The sequence below is a fragment of the Varroa jacobsoni genome, unplaced genomic scaffold, assembly GCF_002532875.2.
Source record: "Varroa jacobsoni isolate VJ856 unplaced genomic scaffold, vjacob_1.0 scaffold_295, whole genome shotgun sequence".
In the NCBI taxonomy this organism is placed as follows: Eukaryota; Metazoa; Arthropoda; class Arachnida; order Mesostigmata; family Varroidae; genus Varroa; species Varroa jacobsoni.
The window spans coordinates 144192-168316 of record NW_019213197.1 but is presented as its reverse complement, the minus strand read 5'-3'; the positions used below and the strand labels follow the sequence as shown (position 1 = coordinate 168316).

At 38.7% G+C, this 24125-nt stretch overlaps 6 protein-coding genes across 9 annotated transcripts; 2 read left to right on the top strand and 4 right to left on the bottom strand.

Moving 5' to 3' along the window:
- Positions 1 to 931: 931 nt before the first annotated feature.
- Polr3K (RNA polymerase III subunit K) lies at positions 932 to 2278 on the bottom strand. Its single transcript, XM_086967741.1, has one exon. The coding sequence runs from the start codon at positions 2269 to 2271 to the stop codon at positions 1945 to 1947; it is 327 nt and encodes a 108-aa protein (XP_086823867.1). The 5' UTR covers positions 2272 to 2278; the 3' UTR covers positions 932 to 1944.
- Positions 2279 to 2479: 201 nt separating this feature from the next.
- Positions 2480 to 4446, bottom strand: Pex16 (peroxisomal biogenesis factor 16). Of its 2 annotated transcripts, XM_022830869.2 has the most exons (2): positions 3336 to 4446; positions 2480 to 2569 (listed from the first exon to the last, which is right to left on the bottom strand). In XM_022830869.2, exons 1-2 carry the CDS (start codon positions 4176 to 4178, stop codon positions 2528 to 2530), a joined length of 885 nt encoding a protein of 294 aa, XP_022686604.1. In that variant the 5' UTR covers positions 4179 to 4446; the 3' UTR covers positions 2480 to 2527. The 2 variants fall into 2 exon arrangements, with proteins under 2 accessions (XP_022686604.1, XP_022686603.1); XM_022830868.2 differs by lacking the exon at positions 2480 to 2569 and having other exon boundaries at positions 2640 to 4446.
- Positions 4447 to 4762: 316 nt separating this feature from the next.
- wal (electron transfer flavoprotein subunit alpha wal) lies at positions 4763 to 8433 on the top strand. Its single transcript, XM_022830858.1, has 4 exons — positions 4763 to 4834; positions 5701 to 5919; positions 7038 to 7731; positions 7919 to 8433. Exons 2-4 carry the CDS (start codon positions 5740 to 5742, stop codon positions 8062 to 8064), a joined length of 1020 nt encoding a protein of 339 aa, XP_022686593.1. The 5' UTR covers positions 4763 to 4834; positions 5701 to 5739; the 3' UTR covers positions 8065 to 8433.
- A 2347-nt stretch (positions 8434 to 10780) lies between these two features.
- mRpL24 (mitochondrial ribosomal protein L24) lies at positions 10781 to 14398 on the bottom strand. 2 transcript variants are annotated; one of them, XM_022830861.1, is made up of 5 exons: positions 14312 to 14398; positions 13812 to 13972; positions 12834 to 13013; positions 12290 to 12427; positions 10781 to 11215 (listed from the first exon to the last, which is right to left on the bottom strand). In XM_022830861.1, the coding sequence occupies exons 2-5, from the start codon at positions 13944 to 13946 to the stop codon at positions 10916 to 10918; spliced, it is 753 nt and encodes a 250-aa protein (XP_022686596.1). In that variant the 5' UTR covers positions 13947 to 13972; positions 14312 to 14398; the 3' UTR covers positions 10781 to 10915. The 2 variants fall into 2 exon arrangements, with proteins under 2 accessions (XP_022686596.1, XP_022686597.1); XM_022830862.2 differs by having other exon boundaries at positions 14356 to 14373.
- On the top strand, positions 14350 to 18916 carry Pcmt (Protein-L-isoaspartate (D-aspartate) O-methyltransferase). 2 transcript variants are annotated; one of them, XM_022830863.2, is made up of 7 exons: positions 14350 to 14462; positions 15214 to 15293; positions 15729 to 15871; positions 16371 to 16596; positions 16705 to 16823; positions 17202 to 17346; positions 18344 to 18916. In XM_022830863.2, exons 2-7 carry the CDS (start codon positions 15239 to 15241, stop codon positions 18400 to 18402), a joined length of 747 nt encoding a protein of 248 aa, XP_022686598.1. In that variant the 5' UTR covers positions 14350 to 14462; positions 15214 to 15238; the 3' UTR covers positions 18403 to 18916. The 2 variants fall into 2 exon arrangements, with proteins under 2 accessions (XP_022686598.1, XP_022686599.1); XM_022830864.2 differs by having other exon boundaries at positions 17202 to 17351.
- A 432-nt stretch (positions 18917 to 19348) lies between these two features.
- Positions 19349 to 24125, bottom strand: dpa (disc proliferation abnormal). Its single transcript, XM_022830857.1, has 6 exons — positions 24030 to 24125; positions 23659 to 23709; positions 22863 to 23144; positions 22287 to 22594; positions 21642 to 21803; positions 19349 to 21359 (listed from the first exon to the last, which is right to left on the bottom strand). Exons 2-6 carry the CDS (start codon positions 23705 to 23707, stop codon positions 19548 to 19550), a joined length of 2613 nt encoding a protein of 870 aa, XP_022686592.1. The 5' UTR covers positions 23708 to 23709; positions 24030 to 24125; the 3' UTR covers positions 19349 to 19547.

Genomic DNA, 24125 nt, shown 5'->3' with positions numbered 1-24125 from the left:
ATAGTGGAGACATATAGTGTTATTTAATAATATCATTGTTCTTTGGAATAAAAATGAACGTGATTATATAAGGTAGTATTATATAAGTGGCTAGCAGGCTGATAACGAAGTTAACACCGATCTGGAAGCCCTACTTTGTTTACTATAGCTATTGAAAGAGACTCGCAATACCGGAATGGTGCAAAAATCAGGGCCGAAATAATTATAATAATTATTATAGTTTTTTTTTACTCTGATTCTTTGTTTCCTTAAACATATGCTGCACTTTGTTTGTTTGTTGCAAGATTCGCACGATTGGCCCAAACAGGACAGAATTTACGCCTAAGACGAAACACATGGACAAGTATGTCTCGGGGCCCCCATCCTATGATTTGTCTCCAAACGGGCTTCAGTGAACTAACTAACACGTATCATCTGTGTACCATATTTAAACGAAATAAATAACTTACCCTTAATTGTTAAGCTTCTGTTTTTTTTAACTATTTAGATGGTTTCCATAAGAAGTTGTTCGTAATTTCATATTTTTATATATTTACTTATAGCTTAATTGCCAGGACATGAAACTATCGTAAAGTTTTTTTATTATTTATTTCAATTTTTTAGGAATCTGAATCGACAACCAATTATATAAGTATAAGTGTTTGCTTAAAGTGGTAAGTAATTAAATACTTAAGAGATAAGCAAGTAGTTGATCTAATTAAGGATGCGACACCGAAATAATACAGAAGGAAGTTATCATTAATATAGTTCTTTCTTATAAAATGCAAATGTTTGTTTTTTTGCATCTGCAGCATGTAGTCTGTTTAATCGACTTAGTAACGAATTTAGTATGTAAGTCCTATAACATTTTGTCTATGATTGAACTACATTAACTTTTAAAAAAGTGCAGAAAGTTAAAAAATGAGGATTACAGTGATAAAGAACACGATCGTTTTATAGTCGTTAATAATAATCGTAGTATTTATTATCAAAATCACCTTCCAGATTCGGTCAGATTCAGTGTAGTAAAGGTTATTAAAATAATAGTGTACACTTTTTATCGGTATTCTAATTCAAATTGTTTCGAATTCGCTCGGCTTGTGCTAAACCGTAAATTTGCAAACCACAAAATTACTCTCGTTTTTGTACAATACCTTATCATGTTTTTATGTATGGTACACATTTACACTGTTTCTCCACTATACACACAATAGAATATATTACTTGACGTACGAAATAACCGCAACGAATATAACGGTAGCACACATTTAATTCCGGGTATGATTGACGGCAGTCGTCAAATCTATTAATAAAAGGCAATTTCTCATTATTTTGAGTTTTGTTTTTCTTTTGTTCCTGCTGTGCATTTATTGCGATTCAGAGCATCCTTTATTTATACACCTGATCAATTTAAGTTAGACACGTTTCCTTACTCTCCTTGAGGTTGCTCTCTTTTTACGTCAATAGAATTAGTTTGGGTTTTGCAGTACAGAGTGGCTTATTCGCAAAATACATCAAAAGGCGAGTCGGCTTTATTGGTGCCCAGTTCAGTGTTCAGTACTGCAAGACACGCTATCGCAGAAAGTGGAAAGAAGAACAAAGTAACAGACCCTAGTTACGCTAAACAAAAGTCGAAAGAGTTAGGAAGAAATGAAGGATGCTCTGTTAGGACAACCATAAGCTTATATTTAACGCAGGATTTGTTTAAATTGCAACTAAATTTTTCTCAACCAGTAGCTTTTTTTGTAACCACTGATCTGTGCCCCACAGAACCGTAGAACTTCTTTTAGGCCTTCTCCCACCCCCATTCTTGTCTTTTGAAACTAGTCTAATAATAGTATAATTCAGTTGATACTTTTTTTGTTAAAAGATATTTTTTACAACTATCCCTGCCCAGACAAATGAACATGATAAACCTTTAAAGAAAAATGGCGATGAATTGGTATTTTTTGCATTGCACGTTGCCTATTCTTTCCATTGATGGTTGCACTTCATATTGCAGCATTTGTAGAACGTTGTCATTGGCTCATCAGCACTGCGCGTTTGCATTTGACGGAAGAAGGCCCGCGGATGTTCACACCTGGGACAGGCCTCTTCCGTTGAATCAACATTAGCCCACGCCGCAGTCGACCCGAGAATGTCATCGATAGGTTTAAGTCGGGGGAAAGTTTGCTTGGAAATTTTTTGTCGAATATGATGAACGTATGGACACGTAGAACACATAAATTTGTAAGACGTCGAACCTTCTTCAGCCGACAACATATTCGCGCAACGGGGACAGAAGAGCAACATGACGGCGTACGCAGTAGGCGTTCGATGAAAAGTCTTACTAATACTTCAGCCACAAGACTTCACAAGACAGGACAATCTGTGTTAGTCTTTACAAATTAAGCTAGATATCGTCGTTCTCAAGGTAGCCTTATTCTCTAACATCGGAAATATGTATCTTCAAGAGTCGATTAAGGCAACAATGCATCTCTGTCCCTCCCTCGTTCTTTCTTCCATATGAAGCTGAATCTGAGGTTCAATTGTTTTCCTTGAAAGTCAGTCACGTCCTGTCTTGGCAGTCTCGTTTCCCATAAAGCGGTATCTGTAAAGCCCTATTGTTAGGAACTGCACCACAGGTCACAAACTAAAATTCAAATACTGAAAACAAACACTGCAAAAAATTGATTGCATACTGGTGCTGTTATATTCTGATGAGGACTACCTGAAGCTAGCCAACTTTGTGATAGATACGCTATTCTTCAAATTAAATATTCAGCGCCATTGATAAACGCTATTGCCATCGTACAGCGTAAAACTGACCCTGCTCCCTACAAGCACGTAGTTATAGCCATTCATGAATTAAAGATCAATAATTAATGTGTGTCTTGTTTAAAAACGCCCTGGCAACAATATGTTATCACACACACTTTAGCATGACAGCAGATGGGATTTTTTAAACCTTCGTAAGCCACCTGTACAGCCGTGTGCTACTGTACACGCAAACCGTTAGATTGTTTCCTATATAAATTTTTTCAAGAAGAATAGATTGTATTCTATCTAGTTGTAGTAGATATTCGCGCCTACATGAATGCCCAACAAAACTTTGTTCTCCTAATAAAAGGAGCAGGGGGAAGCTATTGGGGGGGGGGGGGGGGTAAGATCAGCAGCAACACTTATCAATCCCTCAACAGTGTTTAGCTCCAATTGTAGAAGTATGTTTTTTGCCACTCAGGAATGTAGTCGATGATTGGATTGAGGACGAGCCTAATGAATGGCAATGAGTCCGCTAAAGTCCTCAGAGTAGTCATCAGATGAGATTTTGTATACTGATCATAGAAGGGTGAGCGCAAAAGGTATAAGAGTAGCACCATTGTGCGACGAGACATCTCCAGTTGTTCGAGGTGTTGAAGGTTAGGTGCACGCAGTAGCTGTATGCTGCTGACGTCCATACTTAGAGCAATTGCCCAAGGGGCCCAAGACTTCAATCCAAACGACCTTATGGCGAAGAGATGAACCAAAGGTCGCATGATGTGCAGCACTTCACCAACAATTTGCGAACCATTCAGGTCGGATGGCACAAATGAATATTTCTGTTCCATACGCGACATTGGATCTTCCTTTTGTGTTTCACACCATCGTCGTTGGTTGATAGGTGGCGTGTTCTCCAAGCTGCGAACTTCACGGCCTGACTTAAGAATGAAAGTGGACTGAGCGCGCCTTTCAACTCGTTGCTGACGCAGTTTGTCTGCGTATTGCAAATCAGCTTTCCGGTTTAAAGGCGGTACCGCTTGCGACCGATTCATACCTTGTTTAAAACCGAAAAGTAGAACCAACTTAAGAACAGTCTTAATAAGCTGAATCAACCCTATTATTATCCATTTAGTAGGTTCGCCGCTCAGGGTACGTGCCGAAGTTTCGAAGAATACCTCTGAGTATTCGAACACCTGTAGCATTGCCCGAATCGTAGTCACGATTTGTGATGAGCTCACAGGTAATGCATAAGCACGTCTTAGAATAATGTCATTTGCCAGCATCAGGAGATTGGAGCCAGTTGAAAGAAACTCTGCTACGACATTTGAATATTGAAAGCGGTTTGTAATAAGAAAAGAAGCCCATTTAAGAGCGGACTCAATTTCCTGCATGAAGTTTGGATTGGCACAAACATATTCCACATACGAATTGGCCACACACTGTGGTCTTGATATTTTCATGATGCTGAAACTATTGTCTGACTGCAAAACTCGGACGGGCAGAAGACTTCGTAATGAGCTAAGTACTTTACGTGGCACTTGTGATTACACGCAGGAAGATCGGGTTAGTTTCCTCAACACTATTGCGCCCCTGGAGCGTACGTCTGGCAACGGTCTTCAGTTAATGCATACTACGAACACCAAGTCAATACGGTCAAGTGCAATGATAATTCAGTCTAGATTTGCCCATGCAGGCTAAGGCTCGGATATCCTTTTTTTGAGCCAGCAAACTTACATGTCAAATTTGCTATCACAGAAAATCTCGCCGCCAGCCAAAGGAAACTCAGGTGGTATTTACAGCAACATGGTAAACAGGTCCACGAGTTCCTGCAAAGGCCCGCTAAAATCGGAACAGCAGTATAAAGATTTTATATATTCGATGTAGCTCTCATCGAGTCAAACTGTTATCCCTGTTTTTATAATGGTAAGCTCCTCCTTGCTAACAAGAATTATTTATGTATTACAATGAAAAGAACTATTTCCCGGACAACTTCTGAAATTATACTGAATTAAAGTTTGGACTAATTCAAAACATTTGCTGCCCGCTAATTTAGCATGTCTGTGTCGTCTGCTTATTTAGTTTGGTAATCAAGAGAAGGACCTCGGAATAGATTCAGGTAAGTGGAGAAAGCCTTACAAAAGTAATGCTTTTTGGCCGACTTAGGACATAAACTAAAGAAATCAACCATTTTTTTTATCTAGTTTATGTAGAATATGGTGGTTCTTAGATTTGAAAGTATTGTCTCGCGCGGATTTCATTTATAGGGTCGCTACGGAGATAACACTACTAGATAGTCTCATGCGGCAGCATCGAAAATATCTGTCGTCATTATTTGGGTTATCGTACTTGATACTTGATAGAGACAGTGCTGATATATAGAGACGTTACTTTATTGGTAGAGTAAATCTTCAGAATTTTTTACAAGAGGCAACCAATTAAACCTGTCAAAAACAAACAGTTTGACACCCAAAGTGACTGTGACACTTAATTTGCGGTCAACATTCACAATAACCACTCAATAAACAGATACAAATTTATAAAGAAAGCTCCATATAATAGTACCAATCGACAACTAAGGTCCGATTTCTATTCCACCGAAGCATTAATTGCAACGACACATCTATAAATCGGTTGTTCAATAATAATTGCAGTAATACAATTTGTTCAAATGAAGCCACCATTGTAGTATCAAATATAAGCTTAGAGTTAAACAAGGTTTGTTTCTAAGACTGCATTTATTATCCACAGACACCAGTAGTGAGGTATAATACGGTACTTCTATCACTTGTTTCTACTAAAAAGAACAATTCTTAGTTCTGGTTTCAATCACTTGACGTGGCATCGAGCATTGCTACTGCTAAAAGCGACACAACAGTCGACAGTCCAAAGTGCGCTTTCATGTTTCCCGCGCAATTTCTTGAAATGCCTCGAGCTACTGTTATCGAACCTACACTAGTCTTATTGTATGTATTACTTCTGCAGGCCATCGTCTGTCCATCTCTGCATAAGAAATAGCACAAAATGCACGCATTTTGCCGTATCGGGTCAGCGCATCGTCAACTTGCAAGTCCTGCGGCAAGGAGTGTATCCACGCTTATCCTTGCTGAACATCAGGCTGGCAAATTGGCTCCAGCTACACTCAATGCTATCGCTGCTTCTCGGAAGATCGGCGGAGACGTTACCGTTCTAGTTGCCGGAAAGGTAACAGCTTAGATATACGTTTTTATCTTCAATTTATTTATAATTGTGTGGGCGCGCACGAGCTTATATGTCCAATTTTGATATATTTTATACGTTTAGAACAACATGCCGATGTTGCCAGCTGGCACTTAAACAGCTAACAATCTAGCTGAAGAAATCAGCGATCATTGGTGAATCACGCGATACAGGGCAATAGCGTAAAAAGATAGCTGGCGAGGTGGAAAACATTGAGCTCTGCAGTTTTTACCATAAAAACAAAGTCTTGAACACTATGAAGATAGTAATTACGTAAGGATATGTAGGCCTTATTATTAGCGACGTTATTATAAAATTAACTAATGGTTGCTGGAAACGGCGTGAAATGACACAGTTTTGCGCCTTTTATAGCCGCTCTTCCTACTAATTGGGAGCTCACCAATGGGCGTTTCAAAAAAATGTCAGGTCGAATCTTTCATTTATTTAAAGCAATAAGGCATGTTGATCTAATTACAACAGAATCAGACTTCTGCGTGAATAGTACTAGAATTAATAACTTAATATAGGATATCGGGCTTACAAAGTAGAAACGTGTCGTCATGGTTGCTGGATATACGTTTATGTTACGTTATGGTACGTTATGACAACTGGTGTGGCCCCCTACTTGATAATTTGTTTTACGATAAAATACCTAAAGCTTTCTTCTGAGTGCGATGACCCTATTTTTTATCATTTCATGATTCGGTTTACATAGAAAAGGTGGCTATATTTTCAAAAACCTATATATATATATATATATATATATATATATATATATATATATATATAGGCGTCTACATAAGGTTTTCTGCATACAAGCACTTGAAACGCTGAATCTTTGAGCATTTAAGTGCAGCGACAGCCAAAACCAAAATAATATAAGAACTGAAACTCGAATATAACTAGACGTTTCAATTTTTTTTTGTCATATAAAACGCCTAGAAAATCGTCATAACAGTCTAAAAATGAGAATTAAATCAATAAGCTCCTATTCAACAAAAACGCTGTGCTTGCTAAGTCTGCATTTCGCGGGTTTATTTTCAAACCAGGTCCACATGCTTACGAATATGAAGTAAGAACCTGTGTCTTTCCATTTATTGCAGGATGTCTCTGGCGTAGCTACTGAAGTAGGTAAAGCTGAGGGTGTTAAAAAACTCTTAGTGGCTGACGATGCATCACTTGAAGGCCTGTTGCCAGAGCGCGTGGCGCCTGTCATCCTAGCGTCTCAAAAGCAATTTAATTTTACACACATAATAGGTCCTTCGACAGCGTTCGCTAAAAACGTGCTGCCGCGCGTTGCAGCAAAGCTGGACGTGTCGCCCATCTCGGATGTTCTGGATATTAAATCAGAGGACACCTTTGTACGGCCTATCTATGCCGGTAATGCGATTCAGACGCTACAGGCGGCTGATTCCGTGAAAATTCTCACGGTGCGAGCATCGTCATTTGATGCTGTCAGCATGGGAGGCAACAGCGTGCCCGAAGTTGCTCCTAAGGCTGAAAGTGTAAAGGAAGACATTTCAACGTATGTCAAATCCGAGATCAGCAAATCAGAGCGGCCAGAATTGTCGTCGGCTAAGAAGGTCATTTCAGGAGGCCGAGGTATGAAGTCAGGTGACAACTTCAAAATGCTCTATGATCTCGCTGATAAAATTGGAGCTGCTGTCGGAGCGTCTCGCGCTGCTGTGGATGCAGGTTTCGTTCCAAATGACCTACAGGTTGGCCAGACCGGAAAAATTGTTGCGCCTGAACTTTATGTGGCTATCGGAATTTCCGGAGCTATTCAGCATCTGGCTGGTATGTGTAATAGATAGCCTTAAGTTAATACTATTAAGCCAAATGTCTGTGTCATCTGGGGCAAGTCAATAAACTAAATAATTCAGCATATTAGATTAAATCAGTATATTAGGGTGTCAGAACCTAGTTAATTGTAGTCATCCTTATATTACTAAATTGCAGAAACGTGACTGTTTTTTTTTTATAGGCATGAAAGACTCAAAAACGATTGTCGCGATTAACAAGGATCCTGAGGCTCCTATCTTCCAAGTGGCAGACATTGGACTAGTGGCGGACCTCTTTAAGGCTGTGCCTGAGATGCTAGAAAAGATCGACGGATATAAGTCAAAATAGATTCGGTTGTTTAGGCTACTTTTGGAATATGGAACTCTACAGATGTAATATTAACTAGTTTACAAAGAAGTTATACTGGACATTTTCAAAGAGCCGTCAAGGTTAATTACTATATTTTACGACAATTTTCGGGCAGTCCGGTGTTCACTGAACGAACACGAGTACGTACCTGAGCGAATATCTCTAATTAGTCATAAGTTGAATGTCTTTCAACTGCCAGAACCTATTCAATCAACGAAACTTTGTGAATCAAACAGATGGTCGGTAGGACCATCTATTTGATTCACAAAGTAGGAAAAAGTAGGCTATTTTACATGAAAGATGGTCCTATGATTTTTATGAATAATAATAAAGCAATAATTGTAGTAATGTGGTATTTACATTTTTACGTACGCCGTTGAGTATGAGAATATTGCTGCACTTAACGGTTTGAATAGCGGCACCAAATAGAAATCTTAACATTAATTAGACACGTGTATGCACATAAAGGTGCACACAATCATACCAAACATTTTACATAACGAGACCCGGCGGAGTTATTGCCGTCGCTCAACATGCTTAGTATATCCAGGTGGTTCTAATCAGATCGGCAGAAACTACGTTGGCTTTTTTACTGACTATTCGTCCTCACTGAGCTATTACTTTCCTGGGCCCTTTGAAAACAATTTATTCAAAGCTTATTTTTGTGGGTTTTGCAAGCGTCACTGCTAAGATTCCCTTTAATTGTTTAAAAACGCCCAACTAAAAGTGGCAGCATTTCCAAATAAGCTAGATCATGACTTTTTTACTATTGCATTGTTAACCTAAACTTGAAAACATTCACTGGAAATCTAAATTCTCAATCGCTCCAAGCTACTGTCCTTTAGAAATAAGAAATACTGCATCTACATATGATAGCCCCGCTCAACAGCAGTTTCCGGTATGCTGCGCTCCCGCATGGTAGTGCTTCAGATACATGCTTTTTTTTTAGGATAGTTTTTTTTCGTCAGGCCAAGCTTACGCACTCCCGTGATTGCTTAGTGGGTAAAGTAGTCACCTGCTAATATTACGACACGTGGTAGTTTTAGTTCGAATCCGAAGGTCAGCCGTCTGATGGAATGCCCAATAAAGGCTTCCGACCCAGTGAAGGTGCTGAACGTGAAACTCGAAACATTCATACCAAACGTACGCGCATTAATGAAAATTGTTAAAGCTATCTGCAAGACATGCAGTACAGCTAATCCATAAAATTTAAACCAGAAAAAATTTTTTTTAAAAAGTTTGTGTTAGTGCACCAGGAAAGAGCAGAATTTTTCATTGGGTGCTTAAAGAATTATTAGTACTACCTCAAGCACATCTTTGCGATTTCTGTAGCTTTTCTTTCGTATTTTGAATGCCTTCTACAAAACGAGTCAGTTATTGGAAGCCAACTCCACTGACTTCTAAAGTTGATGTAACGTAGCAATTAATTATTAGAAAGAAAATTTATATTAGCAGAAAGGCGTGGGCCGGCGCTTTGCCAGCGCCAAGCACCTAAAATGTAGTCACATCAAACGCATTTGAAACTGTTCGAGGCAGATACGCTGACGCAATATTCTTGAAATACGTCGAAAATATTCTCTAGTTATTTTAAGATGGTGGTATGAAGGTAGTGATGATACAGGTGTTAACAATCACGATTCCTTCGATTCCTCTAAAAACTAGGTTTATATGCTTAACTTTGTTCTTTATATTTAATACTGCGCATAGCTTAAGTGTATTTGACTATGTTTGTTAGTCAAACTTTTATGGGGACCACTTGATGCCTCATTTTGATTATTCAGAAAATCGCGACATGGCATCCAGCATTGCCCCACTTTTCAGTGTGAAAACGTAAACTTAGGAAAACTTAGCATGAGGTTGTTTGAACTCATCTAATCGCGAGCGCTTGGTTGGTACCAAGATTGGCCCCCTACATGAACTCACTTTTAAAAAATAATATCATTCTATCAGGAGAATAAAGATTCGTCCAAAAAACTAGCACACGTCACAGCTTTAGCAAATAACAAGCAAACCCCTTCCCTAAAAAAAGCAATTTCAAATATAGGTATCATATCAGACAGACACCACCAATGCTAATAATCATAGTGTGTAGATATATACAGGATGGCGCAAAAGTCATTTGATAGATATAAACATATATCAGACATGTGTATGTACTATACTAGGCTGAAACCAAATTTCATTTTCTTTCACCTAACAAAAAACGAGGTGCTTTACCCGAACCAACCTATCATGTATCGGCCGACAGATTCCACAGTCCTCTCCCAGCTCTCAAGAAATTTGTTTATCTCGAAAAATTTTTGGATTTAGTATAAAAGAACTCGATAAAGGTGTCTTAAAACCTTCATCATTGTGAATTTTGTATCCCAGTGACGTCTAAAGCCAATACCCTTGAAACTCTATATGAATTCCGTCTACTGCTTAAGGACTCAAAGAGTAGACAGAAAAATTTTAAACGGACTGAGGCGAAACAATCAAGAAAAAGTAAGAGTACTCTTGCCGAATGGCGACGTAAAAGGGACAAATGAAGAACAGATCTAAATTATTGACGTTCCAACCTAATATTTCGCATACCTGTTAACTGAAAACTCTTTATAATAGGTTGAAATTAATATCTTTGTTAATTTCTGTCGTAATTACTGTCAACTCTTGGATGATTTGATGTCTTTGGATGGCAATGAAAAACAAAAAAACATTCATATTTTGAACTAAAAAGTTTACATTTATTTTAAGAAAATACTTTCTGGTAGACAAAACTTATGGTTTCACGATTGTTTAGAAGTTGCTATAGTTAGGTCATAAGAACATACATATTTTTTTCTTTATGATTCTAATACCAGAAAGTTCGGTGTGGTACACGGTCATCCTGGATGCCATGCTGTTCCATGATGTCCATCTCGAACGTAGCTAACTTCGGAACAAATGTAATTTTTTCTAGTTCAGTAGCGGATGTGTCCTTTGCCTTGTCCACGTAGGTAGCCCTGCTTTTGTAGTCTATAGTCTCGTATGCTGTTAACGGAATGGGAATAATGCGACCCGTTCGTACGGAAACTCGCACTCTCTCACCGGATTCCGTGTACCTCCATTCCACATCTGTAGCTTTCTCATCGACAGGATCTACCAGTTTAACCTGCGAAATATAACAATTATTTTACACACTAAAAATCCTAGAGATAGCTGCTTCCTAATCTAAACATTCCATAGAAATTAAATGAATATGCTAAAATGGTTTCGAGTTCCACGTCCGGCAATCCTGTTAAGCATTGCTTCGAGTATATAAATAAACATGCTATAAAGCATTCGTTTCTGCTACGAGAAAGTTTCACCTTTGTAGTGTGCATATGAGCCACTGCAGAGTCTCGGTGTTGATCTAATTTTCGTGCATCTTACCTCGTAAACGTAAAATGCTAAACATTGTGTTAACTGACTTACTATGATATCATATGTAGATCACAACATAGCTAAATAAAATCGATAAAAAATTATTCGAAACCTGCGAAACTATGCCTTAATCGGTGTTTTATTCAAACACAGAATATATATATATATATATATACTCTATAACAACTTTTTTTCTTATAAATAGGAGCATCTGGTAACGTAGCAAAGGACAGATGTCGCGAGTAAACATAAACGCCGCAAAAGCTAGTACAGATGAAATACGGCTCCATTAACATGTTTTATGTCATGTTTAGCATTAAATTAAAGACTAGTCGCATATATACCAATCCTTCACATCACATCTCTTTGACAACAAAACGCACTGTTTCCTGTTATCAGGCGATAAAACCTAATCTTTTTTGTTCAATATAAATTTTATTAATATTCTTTCTCAGGAATCATTAATATGATTTGGGTCATAATCCATCAGAAAGTAAATGTTAGGACTGCACTAGATAGAAACAGTTCTCATTTCACAAGTTTGGTTCTCGTTGGTAAAGGAACTTACCCGAGAGAGGGATTCACCAATAGTATCATACTTTCTACTCAAAAGGGGAGAATCGCATATTTTAAACGAAAAATTGAAAATGCCATCTAGCTGTTTCAATGCTAGTATATTCATTAAGTTGAAACCAGTTATTATAAAAAGTAAACTACAACGTGACATCAGAAGAAATTGTCTCAGATCAGCCATCAAACTTGGTTTACGAACTACTTCATTTATATTTACTTTATAAGTTTCACTGATCCTCATTATTATTACCTGGGTTCCCATAAGAAGGGGTAACTCCTCTCTTCTGTACTGTACTTTACCCATCCCTCGAGGCTCCTCTTTCAATTCTGTGTTTAAACCTTCAACCGTCACCCAGTTGCGCTCAGGCACAATATAATTGACCGTGCCCTGTGGAAATAATGCCACCAATAGCAGTAAAGCCATGAATATGAAGGCAGTATCACTTATTTCACTTTAGGTCACGTTAGCTATAATTTGCAGTAAGGTCAAGGATACCATTGATATGAGTAGCACTAAACTAGGATTTCTATGTCATTGTTGCATCGGTATTGCTATCCATAGTTTATTGGCACAGTTATCTAAATGACAAATATAAATATGTAATCTGAAATTAACCTATAAGTCCGATTTGTACTTCGTTTCGTTTTTTTTGTTTTTATCATACGTCGTAATCAGAACGAGTTAAAAAACTTGTCAGCCTAAGGAATGAGAACGAAATGAAACAGGATATAACAATGGCAATAAAACGAGGTCTATTGTATTTAACTGGCTTGATTAAAATGATTCCACGAACCTGCTTGCCCTTATCATCACCGACCATCACTTCTACTCGGTCTCCTCGGAAAAATGTGCGTTTCATCACTTGAACGGGGATGGGCCGGGCAGCTACGCCAGGTGGATTATCAGTCATGAACTCATTTGTCCACGGTCGATTCATCGTGTATCGAAAAGCCCACCATGGTTTTTGAACCACCTATCGAACGCAAGATGAACAAGATTCATGACAAGGTTTATATAATCAGCATCTGAATTCGATTTGAATCGAAATATAATCGATTTCACAGTCGTATTACAAATGGAACAAAGCACAAAAAACATATGAATCGTTGTGATATACTTTAACGATAGGTACAAAAGTATAATTTCTTAAATTTCCAGAATCAATTGCCCTAAGCCTTTACAATGTACTTTGGATTGTGCAACTTAAATAAAAAAATCTTACAACCATTACGTTCAATACTATTTAAACTTTGGTTTAATTTCACTCATTTCAAGGATAATAATGAATAGATAGAGAACAATTCAACAGACTGTAGATACGTACATATGTCATCCTAATGGGTCTCGTCAGCTCAAAGGTAATCTGCATCTATATTATGCTTCTTTTAGTTAGTTTTTGTTAGTTAAACCTATGACTTATACTTATTCGGTTAATAGACTTTACTTAGGCTCTATAACAAGAACACTTGTGCTGGTCATTGGAAATAAGTAATAAAGCAAATAACTTTAAGCTAAGTCGGCCTAATTGTAATTTATACTTTATTTCGAAAAGGGCAGGTTGAATATCTATCATAAATGATAAGAATACTGTAAATAATAGTTATTTCCAAATGAAGAGTAAATCTAAAAGTAATATTTGAACAAACACTAGAGAGATTAGATGTTCACATAAGACATTTTTATGGAAAAAGAAAACTCCGTATAATACCAGACTCAGCGAACTACATAAAGGATTAGCCATTTTCAAACAGCTTATTTTTTTTAGATTTACCGCTCTCCTGAACTGGCGTCCATTCGGGGTGCGCCATTCCACCTGTGCCATAGCCCTTTTCACATAACTTTTTGGTAGGTTTGCATAGTCTTTCGGCAACTTTGATGCAGTCAAAAGAATGTGTGAAAGGCGCATCTCTTTAAAGAGCTGACCGCTTTCGTCTGAAAAAGTTCGTAACAAGAATTGAATACATTCACATCAGTCAACGAACCAAGTCATATAAGATGAGTGGTCGTTATTGTAAGAGGACGGCAATTCTACGATAGTCTAATTTAGCGATATACGTTGAACGTAGTGGTCATGATTTGTTGGATAAGAGGCCATTAACCGAGTAGAAGCATTTAAGCGCGCAGTGCTAATACATTCTCAATAGAATGAATAGTCTACATCACAACAGCAGCAGTGTTATTCAATTATTGATACCGTTCATCATAAATTTTATCCTAGCTTGAATAATGTAGCTTTTTAACATCACAACAGATCAAATAAAATGAACCCACAAAGTTATTTTGTGTATAAAGTACCACTCTTCAGCGCACCGGACCTTAGATCATGCGAAACATAACAATTGTTGGTATTGATAAACCGTAGCAGACGATCAAATTTCGTGTACGCACTGGCTCTACGACTAAGAAGGTTTTTAGCGAAATTGTGAGTAATTAGATAGAGATAGCAGTCGAGAGGTAAATGTCAGTACGATTTGTTTTATATAAGGGTAACTTCTGTAGTTCTCTTTAATATCTAAAACGAATTTTCGTAAGAGTCGTACTCTTTTCGCATATTAACTACGAGTCTTTTACAGTTTGCGTGGCCTTTTTCAATGTAGGTAGAGCACTATGAAGAAAATTATTTCAGGAGAGCTGCTCTTTCCGTGAAGACATTATAATGGCAGTACAGATAATTCACCGAATCTCTTTTCATTGAATGGGGTCAACGTTTAATTTTTCTTTCTAAGTCTGTGTTCATTGGAAAATAAGCTATCTACGCAGAATCAACTGTGCTGCCTGTTTGAAGAGTCTTTGTCTGGCCAGCTGATCAGCTGATTTTGCTTAGCCGGGTTCACAATGGGAACGAATATGACTGATAATCGAAACAGCACATACGAGATGACTGTATGGAATATACTTACATCGTACTACATATGAGAACAGTCTTTTATGTAGTCCTATTGGGTGCACTGGTTGTTAGTCATTCTCGTTTTAGATACAGGCTTCTTGATATTACAGATTTGGAAATGGTGAAGGAGATCGATATCGCCGTTTTGATAGGTTCTTAAGTTGCAATTAAAGTTTTAAGTTTTATCCCACCAGATGTAGGTGAAAAGAAACATTACTCAGATCTGGTAACACGGACGTGGTTCTTATGCAGTTGCATGTGATATTTGTGACTATTTAAACTACAGAATCCAGGCCAGGCCAAGTGGCAGGATGGCTTGGAGATGCCACGGAAAATCGAACGAAGAACTCGTCGACAACTTGTACAGTATGTACAGTATAATTTTCTTGATGAACATGAGTAGTACATTTCGCATAGCGCGGAAATGTGTTGCTTCATGCACATTAACTTTAGTTAAAGTTATTCTTTCATTATTGTGACAATATACAGTCGTTTACGCAAAAAACTATGAAAAGATATAAACAGACTTAAATTCGAAGTCGACTTAATTGTAGTGAGTACATAAGTCGATCATGATCAGTCGAAAAGAAGTGATTTTTAAGAGTATTAAAAAAGAACATTCGCATGGTATGCATATTATCATTATTAGATTTAGTTCTGTTTTGAGCCTTTGATGGTATATTCGAAGGTCTCATTTTTAAGAGCATTTAATTTAACACATATGCTCTAAACGTCATATTTGTACAATTCTCGTGATAGAGTGGTTCGTTGATCATTAATGTGTTTTTCTTTGTCCTGAAGAAAACCAGGTCGTTACAACAGCCCGAGTGGCCGATGTCATGAAACGAGTGGATCGCGGAGACTTCTGCGTGAATACCGGAACTTCATACGATGATGCCCCCCAGAGCATTGGATATGCTGTCACAATTAGCGCACCGCATATGGTTTGAAATATTCAAGTATTACAGTTGGCCATGAAAGGTTCAAACCTTCAGTGTCAATACACGTGTCACAAACAAAGTACTTCTCCAAAATTAATCCAAACCGAAGTATTTCCCAAAAAATAACCCATTTATACCCGTAAAATATTCAAATTCAACATGCTGTAGAAAATAGCCTTTATTGAGAGGTGTTGATGCTAGGAGGTCTCAGACCAGAACCAGACAACGCCTTTCTTTTGAATTAGGGCAATATACAGGCCGTAACGTGTACGCAATATTTGCAATTGGTGTTACCTAATAGTTAGCTTGTTCTAATTATTAGCCGGTATTATTGCTGTGCGCCATATGGACGCATATGCAGTGATAAAATAATTGTGTAGCTCTTTTTTTTTTGTTTTGTTCGCATTTGAGTAGCTTGTGTATATTACGGTAACGATAACGGGTAACTGTGAAGGGTGACATCTATTACACAACAATTGTTATGATAAAATGTACATTCCAGCATGCGTATGCTTTGGAAGCGCTCGCGGACAAGTTGGTTGAAGGATCTCGGGCCCTCGATGTTGGTTCAGGTTCAGGCTACTTGACGACGTGCATGGCCATTATGGTAGGCCCTAGTGGACGGGCCGTTGGCATCGATCATATACCAGAACTTGTGGAAATGTCGATTAGAAATGTGAAAAAAAACAACAGCAAATTGTTGGATTCATGCCAACTCAAACTGATCGGTAGGTAATTTAGAGTTATCGACTAATTATTTTTCATTTGACTGAAATTGGTTTAATATGAAAAACTATTTTCTGTTCTACTCCAAAATGATGTTTTTTGACTTGCAGTTGGCGATGGCAGAAAGGGCTACGCGGAAGATGCCCCATACGACATCATACATGTCGGAGCAGCAGCAGATACACTTCCAACAGAACTCATTGATCAACTAAAACCCGGCGGACGCCTGGTAAGACATACCCGCCCCCTCCCTCCTATGTATGATCTTGTCTATTTGTACTTCAGTTGCGACCACACTCTAGTATCGGTATGTGGTGTTTCTAAATTTTTGACGAACGTGCACTAGATCATAGAGACACTGTATATTATTTTGTGCACGGTCGATCCGTCGGCTTAAAAGACTGACTAAGTTAGAAATCTGTAATGAAGCACCATCTTTCACAGTCATGTATGGTGACAAAAAAAATCGACCCGCCATTTTTTCTTAAGCTTTAACTAACCTATATAACAAAAAACATACTATAAATAATCATAAATTTATTGGAATATTTCAGGAAGGGTATGTGTTATCTTTCTGTGTACAAGTTTAATTTGTTTCGTTTTTCAGGTTTGCCCCGTTGGGGGTGAGTATGACCATCAGGAGCTTTTGCAGATCGACAAGAATGCCGACGGGAGTCTTGTAAAGAGGTCGTTAATGGGTGTGAGATACGTCCCTCTAACAGACAAAGAGAAGCAGTGGCCAGGACGAATCAGTTAGGTGACTGCTATGACAACTGCTATCAATTTTGACATAAATTAGGCGACATGAACCAGATAAAAAGATACTGGACATCTAAAAAAATATATGTTAGCTATGATATGATTGCTAAAAACAATAGTGTTTAATGTTATAAGAGCGCATGTTCAATACATCGTGTCATAGTGATCCTTTGGAAAATCGCGATATATACAGCCGGGAGATTAGACCCCTGGAAATTCGACTGTACTTGAGTTGGGCGTTTTTCGGTTCAGCTCAGTGCACCTCTCCAAGCTGTGAAATATGTTGAATACGATGCGTTTAAAGCAATTATGCTTGGAATGCAAGAAAGGTCGAAATTGGTAAATTGAGTTCCTAACTTGCGACGTGTCACTACTTTTTCTGGTTGTAGAGACTTGAGCGGTTCTATCGTTTACTAAAAGAATGAATAGCGGTCCAGCTTCATCTGGTAGTGGTAGTGGCGGTACATCTTGTCAATTTTGATATGTTAGATGTTAATTTCTGTGGAGAATTTCCATTAGTAAACATATGCAGTGTTGCAGTTAACAATTTAACCTTAATTACATTAGGGAAACAGGAGTAAGTAGGGACATTTTTTGACCAGTTGATGCATACTTGCGACATGCGATACATTTGTAAAAAGAATCTGTATACCGTTTTAAAATGAATAGAATTCGCGAATTTGAAGGGGTAAAATATCGACCTTGCCTAAATTTTATGTATTTGTTAGGTGTGCATTAGTCCTTAAGAATAATAATGATAGCTACTACTGAATGACTTTTATTCGGAGATACAGATGACGTTGCAGCCACTTTTTTTTTGTCTTTAATATGCGCTGACCAATACACATTGGTAATGCTTTCAAACGTTGCATCAGGCCTCTTAGATCTACAATACATTTAGTCTTTTGTTCAGAATTGATGAACACAGCCACAATGGTAGGTTAGCTTGTGCTGCGTTCCTTGATGACGCGTAGAGACCGATCATTTCAGTTCGCGCGCTGCTTCGGAAACAACGGATCCGGGCGAGGCAGAAAACACCGAACGATTAGCAACACAGTGTCAAGATGCTGACTTTCTACCGTGTTTAGGCGTTTAGGTAGGCTGCATTATTGTGTGTTCATGAATCTGGTGTCGTGTATAGGCTAATAGATGTAGATTAGCAGATAGACCCTTTGTTTATCCGACGTAGCCTGTACGTAATGATAGTATGCAATATATGTCGTCGTAGCCTGTACGTAATGATAGTGTGCAATATATCTCGTTAATCTGTCCAAATCTATTGGCAGATGCCGAAGGCAAGTTAACTGGTGATACCTACGATGTGCACATACATTATCTTGTACATTACTAATTGCACCTAATAATCTGAAGCACTGAACACGTATATAAAGATTGTTAAGGTTGCCACTTGAAAAAACGGCATTATAAATTACTAACGTGAAAGAAGTAGGTACAGACGTTATGTCAGTTAGTCGATGCAAAAATGCAGCTTTGAAAGTAAATATAAATATTATAGCTATGTATTAAATAAACAAGATACGAGCGCTGAAACGTTCTTTAGAAGAGAGTTTTCAGTCGAGACTACTGCTCGAAGAAAATTTGTTCAGTCACTACACGTAATGACTGAACAAATGAAGTTACGTGTAACTTCATTGCAGTAGGCGTAGTTGAATTTTCCTTAAGCAATCAGATATAAACGAACGCTCTATTTACCAGTAGACTCTTTTCGAAAAACGTGGTACTGCAGATTTGACAGTAGTTTTTTTTGGAAAAACTGAATGGTAAACATTTCACTTGTTGTTGAAGAAATGAATTACGAAAATCTGTCTATTTTACTGTAAGGAGTAATGACGTTTGCAATTGGCGGAGTTAATTTTTGATATGTGAGTTATTGCAGCGCAAGTGAGGTAGAGTGCTACACTCTACTTTTAATAGGTTTGGTGTCTACCTGCTGCCTGCTTGTCTTAAGTTACATAAGAAAGAATAAAGTGGAAATAAAGTCATACCATATTTATTTATGATAATATGCATGTATATAATTAATTGATTTAGGCGAATTAAAAATATAAGCATGCCTGTATTTATCTGTGCGGGTTCATATGCTATATGTACATAGATATCCTCCTTGTACTTCGCCGATTACTTACAGCAACCTCCCAAATCCGTTATTGGCTTATTGTCTGTCTGATTCCTTTTAACAGATGCGAATCGTTGTCTTGCCTTGCAGGATGAGATATCCTTGATCCTGCAGTTCTTTCATGACATCTTCAAATAGCTCTCTGGTTATCTGATATTGCCCATTCTCCTTAAACTCCTGAAGAATCTTGTTGTAGTTATGGGTTTGAGCACTTTTGGCTTCAAGATGTTTTTTGAGTGCGTTAGCAATTTCAATCTTACGCTGGCGGCCAGCAACCGACATACCGGTTGAAATAATGCCGACGTCAATTTTGCCTGTGGATGGATCTACAGCGGATTGTTTAAGGGCCTCTCGGTGTAACCGCTTAGCTTCTTCTACGTCCTCAGGTTGGACGGAATTAGCAAGTCGTACCTTAGCATGAGCCTCTGCGAGTCTAATAAGACTTTCGAGCTGACGAGGATAGGCAGAAACTTGACCTTTACGATTGCCGATTCGACGCATGTCGACATAGGCGTCAATTAGCATTTGCCCGGCTTCTTCGCTAATCTTTGGATGGCAGGTAGCTTTAGCGTATGCAATGTACTCTTTGAGAATATCCATTTCCATCTGGGTCTCTTGACTTTGCTCAGGTGTTTTATGGTAAAGAGAAACAAGGTGACGTGCAAGGCGCCGATCGAAGGCCGGATCTTGGGGGTCTAGCATGAGGAAGATTAGGTCAAACCTCGACAATAGTGTCGGTGGAAGTTGGATGTTTTCAATGATAGTCTTATTCTTGGCCCATTGCGAGTCAACGGGGTTGGCAGCGGCTAAAATAGACGTACGCGCATTAAGCTGACAAATAATTCCTGCTTTAGCTATTGAAAGTGTCTGCTGCTCCATAACTTCGTGCAGGATGGATCGTGTGGTATCATTCATCTTGTCGAACTCATCAATACAGCATATGCCATTGTCTGACAAAACCAACGCGCCCGTTTGTAAAATCATCTGCCGTGTCTCGGGATCCTTAGTCACATAAGCTGTGAGACCGACAGCGCTCGATCCCTTACCCGACGTATACTGACCCCTTGGCACTAAATGGTGGACATATTGCAGTAGTTGAGATTTTGACGTTCCCGGGTCTCCGCAAAGGAGGATGTTGATTTCGGAGCGAAAGTTTGCTTTACCTTCACCAGAAAAGTTCTTTTTCGTGCCTCCAAGTAGTTGTAGTAACAATCCTTTTTTGATGTCTTCGTTCTCGTAGATCCCTGGCGCAATTGCCCGTGCCAACCTATCATAAATATCTGGTTTCGTCGACAATTCTTTCAGCGTAGCTATACGATCCTCGGCAAGACGAATATTACCCTCTTGTGCTTCGTCATGGAGACGTTTATTGTCGAGTCTTCTAAAATGAATAACATCGATATGTGTTCTGTATACGGATCGTACGGATCGCTGCTTAGGGTTGGGTCTAACTGGTACGGCGCGGTAGATTCCTGTTACAGTAACACGATCGCCAGGCTGTACCGAGTCGACGAGATCACCATGCGCATACAAACACACAGTGTGAGGGGTTTGTCCGGCGGGCATGTCGGCTGGATCTTCCTGCAGCTTAATCATTTGCTTGTCAATAAAGGCACACCTGTTGTGCACCAGAGAAAAGCTGTACTTTGTCGAGCAGTGGCGACATGTAGTTGGTTCTTGAATACTGCCACGCACGATGTGCACGCTTTCGGTAAACGAGCATAGCGTGCATTTGAAGAAAGCTTGACGCATTTCGGGAATGATATTCGACGCCCGGATGGTCATCCCAGCGATGGTTACTAATTGGTCGATGTCTTCGGGGTTCAGTGAACGCATACATTTCGTAATTTCACCGTTGTAGGGACGGACCTATTTGTCAATTAAAGTAAAATAAATAACAAAATAGCACAACCAACGTGAGTGATTAGCCAAGTCTTTAGAATTTTTATCTGCGTTTCTGCACAAGCTATCACTGTTTAAATTAGAAGATTTTATTTTATTGTTGTTTTAGCTTAATTCGATGTGACGTTTGGACAGTAGCTTATATTTAATGATAGGTACTCTAACCAACGGAAGCTAATGCGTACCCTTTGATTAGGATGATTGCGATATTTAATAACATAATCTTTACCCTTTTACACTACGCCATACCTGCACGACATCGACATTATTATCAGGGAATTTTTCGTTGAAAAGCTCAGACAAGGCCATGTCCATCGTTGGTAGCATATCCTGGGGATAACACTTTAATTGGCGAGCCAGATCCGGTTCAGCCTTCGCCAAATGAGCGCAATTCACATGTAGATATTGCTCCTGAAAACAATAAATAATTCATTTTAAAGATTCTTCTGTTTTCCTTTTTTTATTTTTCTTTACTGTGATCGTTTCAACAGCGATTATGATATTTTTTAATAACTTAAAGCCAGATTCTGGGAAGTGTAGCTAAAAAACCTTTTTTTTGTTTTTTTGTATACGTGTCATAACCGAGTGTGTGTATGTGTTCGTTAAACATGTCACTAGGCTTGACGACGAAATCTTCAATTGTAGCGCTACCGTATGTTGTTGGTTTAACAAGGGACAGAATTCGAAACGGTCGTACATGGAAATGTTGTGCAATACAGGTACTCCATTCATGAAAAATGCCTATAGCCATTTAAGTGGAAAACTCTTTCGCGAATAAGCCAAAAGGAACTTTTTACATAAATAATGTTTGCATCTAATTTCTTTAACACGATCGATATGGTTAAGCGTGCATAGATTTAGGCGTAACAGAAATGGGATGTCTCGTTGTCGTACCTCGAGCACATGCAACTCCTCCAGCTTTTGTAAATAATACGGCTTCGTTGGGTCGATACCTTCAGATTGTTCATCCCTGTCTAAATTCTCCTCAACGAAGGTGAGCAGGAAGTTGCGGAACTTTGCTTTGCAAACAGGAACACAGACGTCGGTGCCCCATACAACGATCTGGGGCCCTGCCTCGGAAGAGGAGGCGGCGTCAGCTTCCATTTGGTCGGCACGAACGTCTGAGCTTGGTGCAGCAGCTCCTATCTCAACCTGACGCAAATAGCGATCATTATGTAGATCACTACGCTGGCGAATTTGGCCTGCCAGTAGACATCAAAAAGGAATTGAGCTATTTTTCGCAGATCAATGCAATAGAATAATTTAGAAGCAGGTGTGTTCTATACAACATTCTTTTCCATTATAAGTGTTGTTAACTAGATCAAAGGAAAGCGAAAACAAAACAGCCCTTTCAAGATGCTAAACGTCTTTAAAGATACATCATGGGTTATTATTAGCGATTTTCGAATCATTACTATAATTTAGCTGTTCTATGAAAGTGTGACAAGTAACATAGGTCATCTGACTAACCTCTCTGACTCGACGAACCGGCAGGAGTGAGTGCCGAACTTGGTGTGCCATAATTCAGGGGTGAACTGAGGTCGAGGTCAGTGAAAATGCCATGTCTCACGAAAGGCGATGACGGTGGGATGACATTTGGCGACAGCGGATGCGCCAGCTCAGAGGAGGCCGCCTCAGACAATCCAGACGCCCCCGACGAAGGCGGTGCTTGCGCGTCTAACCGTCTTCGAGACGGAGTTCCTCGTGACGGAGTACCCCGCTGTCGAGAAGGTCCTGGAGATCGAGTCGAAGCTGCAAGAACACAGTAGTATAATCGTCACCAAATCGTATGGGCGATTACCGTTGTACCTAGGGCGGCATGTTTCATTGAGGAAGATACTTCATTATAGCTGCTTTAGAAAATTTCAGTTATTCTGGGAGATGCACTCGTAAAAGATGACATTTATACATTCATTAACAGCCAAATATTCGTATATAAAAGTAACTTAAAATGATCACAAATATCGGCCAATAAACACCCTTCAAAACTTTTTTCTTTTTTCGTTTAACCTTTTTTTTCTATTAACGAAACCGGTCTTGCATTTAGATTTGCCATCACAATTGCATAAGGTGTTTTCCACAGATATCAATTATTTTCTTCCAAAGGTAGACGCAATACATCTACTTACCCATAAAGATGTAACTGAACCAATACACCCGTAAACTTGAAATGGTCTACTAAGTAAACTAAGTGAACATCGTTGATATTGTAACAAACTACGACCCACCAAATTTTATGGTAGAAAAATCATTGAAATCCACTTACGGGTGCGAGGACCGCCCTGGCGTCCCTGTGATGACCTGGGAGACGACATAACTGCAAAGAAATAACGAATCACATACTTAGCAGGCGAAATACAGACTTCTATTCTTTATATGGATAATTAAAAGAGATGCAGCTTCTAAAGTGAGCTGGAGATCGACTTGGTTTGTATATAAATTGTCTGTACTATAGTATGGGAACACAACTTTAATGGGCTAAAATTTAGACCATGTTCTTTTTTGGGGCTATTAGTTGCTCATTGAGGAGGTACGATGGTTTGTGTTTGTAGACTAATGAATTGACATACATGCATGGATGGCATGCTGTCTATCAAAATGTGAAATTCATTAAAAAAAAGAAAAAAGACAACTTACTAACTTCTCTATATAAGAAGATAAATGCTTCTCGATCGTTCTCAGCTAAGTTATAATCTGTTGGAAACCTTAGTTGTTTACGCGCCAACCGCCATA